Source organism: Microtus pennsylvanicus, chromosome 1 (assembly GCF_037038515.1).
Source record: "Microtus pennsylvanicus isolate mMicPen1 chromosome 1, mMicPen1.hap1, whole genome shotgun sequence".
Classification (NCBI taxonomy): Eukaryota; Metazoa; Chordata; class Mammalia; order Rodentia; family Cricetidae; genus Microtus; species Microtus pennsylvanicus.
In genome coordinates this window covers 222,023,372-222,033,901 of record NC_134579.1, presented here as the reverse complement: position 1 = coordinate 222,033,901, position 10,530 = coordinate 222,023,372, and the positions used below count along the sequence as shown (strand labels likewise).

At 32.0% G+C, this 10,530-nt stretch overlaps 1 protein-coding gene across 1 annotated transcript; it reads right to left on the bottom strand.

Annotated features, from left to right (window-relative positions):
- LOC142842674 (olfactory receptor 5T9) lies at positions 1–987 on the bottom strand. The gene has a single exon (XM_075959368.1). It carries the CDS (start codon positions 985–987, stop codon positions 1–3), a length of 987 nt encoding a protein of 328 aa, XP_075815483.1.
- Between the last annotated feature and the right edge of the window lie 9,543 nt (positions 988–10,530).

Below are 10,530 nucleotides of genomic sequence, written 5' to 3'. Positions count from 1 at the left end.
TTAAAAATGAACTTTATTGATGAATGAATTTCTCTGCAAAATTCTTTTCATTGCATTTTTTACATCTTTGTTTCTCAGACTGTATATGATGGGATTCAACATTGGAATCACAATAGTGTAAAATGTGGACACTATCATGTCATGTTCCAAGGCATAGTTTGAACTGGGTCTCACATACATGAAAAGAATTGTCCCATGATAAATGGACACTCCTGTGAGGTGAGATCCACATGTCGAGAAGATTTTTCTCCTTCCTTCAGTAGACCGCATCTTAAGAATTGCAAAGAGTATGAAACTATAAGATACCAGGACAATGAGAATGGTAATGATCTCAATGGAACCCACACAATAGAAAAGCAGAAGCTGGTTTATATGTGTGTTAGAACACGAAATAGCAAGCAATGGAGGAATATCACAGAAGACATGTCTAACTACATTGGATGCACAGAAAGAAAGGCTAAAAGTAGCCACTGTGTGTGTAGTAGCATGCATAATTCCACCTGCATAGGAAGCTAAGATGAGAGGTAAGTAAACTCTAGGTGACATGCTCACTGCATAAAGAAGTGGGTTGTAAATAGCAACGTAACGGTCATATGCCATTGCTGCCAACAGGAAGCATTCCGTGGTTCCAAAAGTAACAAAGAGAAACATCTCTGTCACACACCCAATAAATGAAATGGATTTATCTTTTGAAAGAAAATTGACTAACATCTTTGGGGTGACAACTGTGGAATAACAGGCATCTAGGAAAGATAAAACACTTAAAAAATAGTACATGGGGTTGTGGAGCCTGGAATCTCCAATGACTAGCAAAACAAGTCCCAGGTTGCCTATAACAGTAAAAATGTAGACAGCAAGAAACAAGAGAAATAAGAAGACTTCCAGGTGAGCATCATTTGTGAAGCCTGAGAGAATAAACATGGTGACGTCTGTAGCATTTTTCATGGGAATGTTTTGTACATCATACCGCAGTTCACTTCGTGACATTTCTGACTGTCACATGTTAGAAAGTCATTGCCCTTTGGAAATTGTGTCCAGCTATCACATCCGTGGACTCATGTTTCAGAAATTCATAACAAAGTTTTGCTCCTTTGTGGCAGTAGAAGACATAGAGATGTTGAGAGCAAGTAAATCCATTACTCTGTTAAAAATAAAATGAAAAATTATTGTCATATTTTGCTGTGCTTTTTATATTCAGAATGATCCAATTTAATCTTGAAAATATCTACTTTTCTCTATTAATTTTTTTACCAACTTTTATACTACATTGTATTCATAATTATAAACCTCAGGATGCTTCCTAGATTATACACAGGTTCAATGTAATCGTTTTCCTCAATTTTTGATTATAAAATCAGCCATATGCAGATGAAATTATTTGAATTCAAATGAGGAAAACTGTGTGGGTATCAGTTAGTGAATATAAGATAATGGAACATGACATGAATTTGTCTTACATTTCAAACTCAGGTTTGCCTTTATTTATTTTAACAATTCCTCATTTCTTTAATTCACAATTTACTATTATGAGCATAATATTTCATTTAGGCATAGATGAGTCTGTTTTGAAAATGAAAAACACAACTAGAGGCAACAACAAAAAATTTGAAATGTATTTTAGTTCTTTACTTTTCTTTATTGAAATAAACATGACCAAAAACTTATTTTTGAGTTTTAGGCTTTTCCTTTATTTTTAAAACTATTAATTTTTAAGTTATTCACACAATCATAATATGAGAGATCTCAATGTATATGGCCATGCTGTGTGCATATGAAAAACAAATGTATCTTTGGAGAAGACTTGGTGGCTCATGCCTGTAATCCTAGTAGAAGCTAGAATTATACTCCATAAATTTACATAAACCTGGTCTGGATTATCACGTTCGTACCAGCAAGGATCATAATGTGACTCCAAAAATTTAAAGAAAAAATGTATCTTAGCCGGGCGGTGGTGGCACACGCCTTTAATCCCAGCACTCGGGAGGCAGAGACAGGCAGATCTCTGGGAGTTCGAGGCCAGCCTGGACTACAAGAGCTAGTTCCGGGACAGGCACCAAAGCTACAGAGAAATCCTGTCTCAAAAAACCAAAAAAAAAAAAAAAAAAAGATGTATCTTTAAGATGCATTTGTTTCAGAAATAATGCTTCATTATTCTCTTAGTATCTGTGCCATGGAATTGATAAATTACTGTAGGAGAAATTTCCCTTAGCAATAATGAGCATAATTGTCACAGAAATATTTCTCAAAAGAAAAATCTATGACATGAACCAAAAACATGTAGCAACAAAAAATTCTAACAAGATTTCTGGATCAGGTGTGAACCTTCCGTGATTGAAATCCAAAATTTAATGTAAGTGGCAGCAAGTGGTCAGTATGAGGACCTTTTATGTAACCTTCTTCCTGAAGGGAACTAGCTCACATTAGCATATGACTCTGGCAGGCCTTGTCTTTCTGCCCCATTTCCTCTGCCTTGCTAAAAAGCCACTAGATTATATTCTTGAAGCTAGTTCCCAAAGTCTATTCCCTTATTTGGCCACTTCCTCCTTTTGAGGCGGATTACTAAGTTTCAGTTTTCAAAGTATTAATGTTCAGCAGTCAAGATCCCCATCAGAGACCAACTTCAACAAGGATACCATTTACCAGGCTAGAGGCATGGGAATTAGTATAATAAGTAAAGAGAATGAAGACATGAGTGATAATGATAAACAGAGGCATAGGATAGTATCTGGAGGGAGTTCCAGTGAATACTGAAATCACCACATTTAATTTCCATTAGCTTAAATACCCTAACCCCAAAAACTTAGAGCAATATAAAAAGTTGCATTAACATGATACAAGGAAATTAACAGACTAGCTGAAGGATTGCTGACTACATTCTTAGTTAAATATTTTGTTGCCAGAACAAGACTTATAACACTTACAAAATAGACTAAAACATTCTGTAGGCAAATCGCTCCCTGGGTAGAATACATCATTATCTCCTGAGGGAGTAAGAAATTAGTTGGATCCTTAGACTTTTGCTAGAGGTAGAAAACAGACCTACTTCGCAATACCAGAAATACCAGCTCTGCATATTAGCCACACCTGTTGACAAGAACCTTGAGCAAGCAGAACTCAAGGAGGATCCTTTGTTTGAGGTAGAAACAGACGTTGAAGGAACAGAAGAGGAACAAAAGTAAGTACCAACTTTGTGACTTTTAGTAAAGATAGAATGGACCCCTGTATATATGAACCCTATCAGATCCTCTTTTGGCAATTGTAATTCAACATCGTATTTTAGACAGGCTTTCACATTTGACTATGGACCACATCTGTCTCCCATCTATCCAGAGGAAGTACTTTGCATCTTTCTCCCCACTTTTTCCAGAAAAGAATCCCTGCCCCCTTTCTTTTTTCCCTTCTCCTTCTCCCTGTTTCTTTATCCTTTGTCTCCTATGTTTGTCCCTTATCACTGCCCTCTGTCTCCCTGGAGTAGAAAAGTCCTCTTTATTCTGAGAATGTGGCCTTGGGGGTCATAGGTCAATACTTCTTTCACTTTGGTATAGTGAACGAGCCCTGGTTTCAATTTCTAAAATTAGAAAAACAAATCATGAATCTTTCTTTCTTTGAAGGATTTCAGACAGATCAACTTGCTTAGTTTATGAACAGCCTTCTCACAGAAGACATGGCTGAACCATTTGTGACCGACTGATTACATTTAATAGGAGACACATGGTGATTTTTGTATTGAAACCTCCGTCTGTCAACAGTACAATAGTTGGAAGCTATTCTTAAAAAAGAAAACCATTTGTTTTTGTATTCCAAAAAAAGTCTCAGATCTGTGATAGAGATATTTTTAGAGTCAATATTGAGGGTAGGGTTAAAAAATATTTACTGAGTGCTTACACATAATTTCACAAGGCTAAAATCAAATAAAATAAAAGCATCCAGGTTTTCTGTAATGACAAACAATGCAATTTTCATAAACATACACAAATCTAAAGCCTCCTATTTAAATTATATTAATGAAAATTTTGTAGACATGAATTAATAGGTACAAATAAATGAAAAAGTAATGTGTTTATCATAAATATATGAATCAGCTCAGTTATGTTCATTGTCTTTTTTTCCATTTCTCCTACTTAAGGAATCCTTGACATACATGTACAAATGACCTCTGCACAGTATCAGGAATACCATCTGAGGTAAGTATGTCAAACTACACAACGTGGCATGAGACAGTGGACGGTTCAGACTCTAGGAAACTCATCTGCAATAGCTGACTCACACAGCTGCAGAAGACAACTCAGCTACATCCCCCTTTTAACTTCACATCTCTGACAAAGCTGAGAAAGGATGATTGTAAGGAATTAGGAACAATATATTTCGAATGAAACTTTCATGTTAATATCTCAGATTTATTACTTATTTACAGGGTGATCTGGGAAAACATGATTCTTTTGTATAAAGTAAAAATAAGATTGAATAAAATTACTGATGCCATTATACATTGTTCCATTTTAAGAGCAAAATTTTGTGGAATGTTTGTGATATTTACTAAGACTGTAATATAAAGCCTGAATAAACATACAATAAATTAAAATTTCCTTCAAATCCATAATAGTATTCATCTATTAATGAGTCACACCAAGTTAACTATTAATATTTACATACTATATATGATATGTATATATCATATATAGTATGTAAATATATATATCTATCTATATATATATAGATATAAAATGACAGCATATCTTAAAATGAAGTCCCATGAGATTATAATCCTTAGTTGCAGTCACATACGTTTTTGATCTTATATGTATACTGTTTAGTCACATCTACTTGCATTTGGGTAATAATGGTATTTAGTTAAATTTCCACTACACTTTGATAAAAAAGTCCTTCATTGACAGATCAATTTGTATCACTCATTTGATCATAAGTTCACTTATAATTTTTTCAGTTGATCAGACTCTTGGTTTTAAAACAAAGATAGTTTGAAACTTGCCAATATACTTTGTTCTACATTAAATTCCACAGAAACCATTGTCCAATTTTAGTTATCTGGTAAGAGACCCTATAGTAAAAATTAACTGTATTGTTTAGATAGTTTATCACACATGTTCACAACACAACATTTCTGTATAATATTGAAAAATTTTGATGGATTATAATTACATCTATTCAATTTTACTAGAAGGAATTGCAAAGGTTAAAATGTAGATCCAATATTTTTAACAAATCATGAACAATATTGAAGACAGGCATAAAAATCAATCCCTCAGCTCTCAGAACAAATACATTATTCCAGTAGCATCAGAAATACAGAGCTCACAGGAAGAAAACAGTGACTTCAGTTTATTATTATAATGCTAATAGAAGGGAGGGATGTGTGTGCTTGTGTGTGATGTGTATTGTCTTCTATAGTCGATATGTTAATATGTATAATAAATGATTCAGTTTACTTTTCTTGAACGTAGAATTGAGACTTAGCCAGACCATGCCAGAGTTAGCAAAGCTAGGATTCAAGCTCAAGCCTCCCTCTTCCTTGATATATACCTTGATATTTCCAGGGAATTTGTGAACTTACAATGTCAATACTCAAAAATCCCTACTTCCTAGAAATAACACAGAATCATATTATTACATATCTGATTGACTTTATGAAGTAGCTAAGTTTATGTAAGAAATTTCAATATAAAGACTGAATGCTTCAATATGGAATCCTTAACATTTAGAAATAAGTATGAACTTTTAAAAAATCATTTAATAACAATAAGATCCCCAGAAAGCATAAACCAACTTTTAGTTTGAGGTCATTAAGTTTTTTATGCATTTTTCCTAATTTGAGTTATACACCTCATTTTTACTTCTCTTAATCTCACTTGTCTTGTGTAAATAAAAGTAGATTTCCAATCAATGATTTTTTGACCAAAGTAAGACACAATAAGTTTCCTAGGAGACATATGCTTCAATTACAATATACATTTTCTTAAGTAGAATCTTACCAAATTATCTGTTAAAGTAACTTATAAGTTCTTTGCAAAATACCACTCTTCCTGTTATTACAGTGCCAAATGATCATCCTGAAAATGTAAATACAGTATTATATGGATTGAACTTGTTATATTTAGGAACATATGTACATCTATATACATATATGCATTGAATAAAATTAGTAAAGAAAGAGGCCATTAATTTGGAGGGGGCAGGGATGGGTATATGAAAAGGAATGGAGGGAAGACAAGGAGAAAGAAATGTTGTAATTATGATCTCAAAAATAAAATTTTAAATTTTTACCAAATTTTAAAATAAAAGAAAAATTTCATGTTAAAGCCTATAGTATAATTTCAAATTCAAGAATACAGTTTTTAAACAAATTGTATATGATAGATTCTCCTCTTACTTTGGAAATGATTGTCTCAGTCACACATGGAAAGAAATGAATATTCTTCTTCTTACACCAGACTATGGAACTATTCTTGAAGTATACAGGATGCCCAGGGGAGAGAACAGACTGATTCTCTCAGGATAGATAGAAAAGTACCCAGGTGATTTAATTTTCCCATAATAATCAGGTGAATGATTTGCAAGTGAATATGAGATAAAATGATTGGCATTGAATAATCTCTCAAAGAAAGTAGAATTTACGTAGTGTAATAAAATAAATATGATAGAAGAAAGTTGCAACTTCAATACTGATGTACTTAGAAAATTGTGTTCAGAAAGTTTATCTGAAATTTAGTTTATTTACTTTGAAAATATAATCTATATTGCTCAATATTCTATAAAAATTATACATTAAAATCATATGAAACCACCACATGACAAAATTAAATATGCTTTACAAACTAAGCTTGCTTGAGACTAATTATGCTTCAGTTTTAGGTGTTGTGCAAGACAGATTTAAGCTTAATGAAAATAAAGTACGGGGCAACAAAGGGATGCAGATAAGGTATTTAAGCTTAATGAAAATGAAATGGGGAGTTAACAAAGGGATGCTTATATAAATATATATTTTAGTAGAAGAATAGAAAATACATAAACATATATTACATGATAAATAGAACCATAATATTAATTATTAGTTTACTATTTTGCATCTTTTTATTTTCTTGGATATCAGTCTTAGTTAGGCTTTTATTGGGGTAAAGAGATACCGTGAGCATGGATACTCATAAAATTGAAAATTTTTTTCTGCTGTGTAGTAATCCATTGTGTAAATGCACCACATTTTTTTTTAATCCAGTCCTCAGTCGACGGACATTTAGGTTGTTTGTCATTTCCAGGTTCTGGCTATGACAAACAATGCTGCTATGAACATAGTTGAGAACATATCCTTGTGGTATGACTGAACATTCTTTGGGTTTATGCCCAAAAGTGGTATTACTGGGTCTTGAGGAAGGTCGTTTCCTAATTTTCTGAGAAATCACCACACTGACATCCAAAAAGGCTGTACCAGCTTGCAGTCCCACCAGCAATGCAGACGTGGTCCCTTTATCCCACAACCTCTCCAGCATAAGTTGTCATCAGTATTTTTGATCTTGACCATTCTAACAGGTGTAAGATGGAATCTCAGAATTGTTTTGGTTTGCATTTTTCTAATGACTAAGGATGCTGAGCATTTCCTTAAGTGTCTTTCAGTTATTTTAGATTCCTCTGTTCAGAGTTCTCTGTTTAGGTCTGTGCTCTATTTTGTTATTTTATTATTTGTTATTTTGATGACCAATTTTTTGAGTTCTTTGTATATTTTGGAGATCAGAACTAAACAGTATGGTATATAATAATACTCATAGCTGTAGTTTGAACATCGGAAGACGAGGCAGAAAAGGCCACCAAAATTAAAAAAGAAAATGTACAATAAAAGTAACAAAGTGCAAATGCAATCTACATAAATCAATAACTTTGCTAGATGCTATTAACAATTTATTATGTGCCTTATTAAGACTTAATTTTGTATTTTATCACCTTTATGGGTTGCAGTTTTCTAATTATTTTGTATAATAATCCACTATTTAACTTTCTATTTATGCTTGTCTTATATGAAATAGTTTAGGGTATAACTTCAACAAAGTAAAAGTACTGAGTTTTAAAAGCCCATAAACCCCTTCATTAAATTTAAGAAAAATGATGATTTGTAGATTACTTTAGCTTACCTGTAATTAGCAATTGATTACAACACTGAGCATATGTTATTACAAGTTTGAGGAAATCAAGATTCAGGGAAGTGAAATTTACAACAAAGTTTCAATGCCATCTCATATATTTTTTCCATATCTAAAAATTTTTATGGTAGTAATCCACTATTTTTAAAGCTTATGACATCATTCTATATTAGATACTACATAGGTTTTTATATTTTAAAATAATTATTATAATGGAAACTGTGGTGATTTTCTAAGATATTATCTAACTTACTATGAAATCCTGCATCATGTTGTTATTTTTAACCAAAAGCTAATTGGTATATATTCCCAAAGCATCCTCTCCTGGGACTTTCATCAACGTTTGTTTTAATACATATAAATACTATAAATTAACCATATTTTCTTGCACAAATAAACATGAATTTTCTAGTTCCACAGGTAAGAGAAATCTTAGGTCACTTGCAAAACATTTTTAAGAATTACAATATAGGATCAGAAATTTTCGTACCATAATTTTGGCTATTTTACACAGGGCAAAGCCCTTTAGTTACTGATTATTTCGCGGATTGATAAATTGCTTTCATCCATGTCTCATTTATATAAAATTTCTTCTAAGGGATGAAAAGCAAGACCCTTTAGTAAATATATAAGATAACAAGTATTTATTATATACTTGGGCATAAATAAGAATGTTCCAAATTTAATAGTCTGTGCTTTTATTCCCTCAAAGAAGACTTACCATTTCAAAGAATGAAAAGGGATAGCAGAAATGCTCAGAAAAGTTACACTTAATCTATCTGCTGTCAAGGTAACCTATACTTTGATAAATAAAGTATCAGTAGTCTTACAAAAAATAGAAGCCACTTTGGTTCATCATCTGTTGCTTATGTTTATTTCACCTCAATAATCTTAAGTAATTCAATTAAAACAACAATAATGCTTTCCTTAATTCCACGGTGAAAGATGGGAAATTTTATGTAATTTGTAGAATGAGTTTTCTGCTTCCTAATAACTTGGGTTTTACTGGTTTGGATTGCAACATTTTTAAAAATCATTTCTTTCCCTTTGTTTTTATACTCAAAACTCTCCCAAATAACCTCCCATAAGGTTTGTAGTATTAATGGCCTATTTTTCATTGGTTGCTGTTATATCTACAGATTTTTATGTTTACATATACACATACATGTAAAAGGATATATTCCTATATACATAAGTATAACCCACTGAGTCTGTATGCATGTCTTCAAGAATGACCATTTGATAATGGTTTACCATAGTTTGAAACATTGTCCTTGTATTTGTAGGCCAGGGTAGGTAACCTGCCACCCACTGTGCTGTCAATGATGACTTCAAACTTACAATAATCATCCTGCTTTATCCTTACAGCACTAGGGTGACAGACAAAGGAAGGACAGCTCACACTCAGCATTATTAAATGATTCAAGGATTGGTTGTTTTTATTTTTATAAATTTCAGTAACTTACCTTTGTATTCATACTGGTCAGCACACTTAGACCTGTCTTAGGTCAGATGCAGCACGATATTTACAATTATAATACTAAAAACAAGTGGAACTCACTATAATGTACCAAACTAAATTGTGGTGATCTGGACCCAGGAATAATGGTTGTGATAATAGCAATAAACCACATATTTTTAAAATTATATTCTTCAATAAACAATGTAAAAATAAAGAGAGAATAAGATTAATAAATAAAATAGAGTATTTAAAATATTTTGGATCTAATTTTGATAAAGCAATATTGGAATATACATTAATAATCAGCATATTCATGTATTGTAAAAGAATTAAATATTTGACTTTGTTTTTTGCTCACATATTTTATGATATCTTTTTAATATTTGTATTTTGTATTTAATGTTAGATAATTGATAAATTAACACATACCACTATAAAACCCCATTTCATATTAATCTTGATTCATCACTCTATCAGGTATGTAACAGGCCCTTCTTTGCAAATTTATCCCCTAATTTAGTCCTTCTGCTTGGCCATCCAACATCACATAGGTTAGTTATTGAAAAACATTGATAATTTAATGAGAAGCAAATTTTGAGAACTTATGTTCATGAAGTATTAAAAGAAGGCACACTTTGAATTATTATGTTCTATAATTATATTTCTAGGTAGATATTTCAGAGAATCCCTGGAATGTTTATTACTGAGATGATAATTTCTTGTGATTTCTGGTTAGACTGAAAACTATAGTTCATACCAATTATCAGGGATTTGTTGTCAAAATATGCTTGTTCATTAGCAATGCAAGTATATTTTGGTAAAAATTCTGGGTAAAGTATTCACAAAAATGTACATATAAAGTCATGAAAATAAACATTTTTAATGTAGATATAATTCCATTATAGACATCATGTTTTTAAT

Coding starts and splice junctions, on each gene's coding strand:
- LOC142842674 (XM_075959368.1), bottom strand. CDS start 987: ATGTCACGAAGTGAACTGCGGTATGATGTACAAAACATTCCCATGAAA.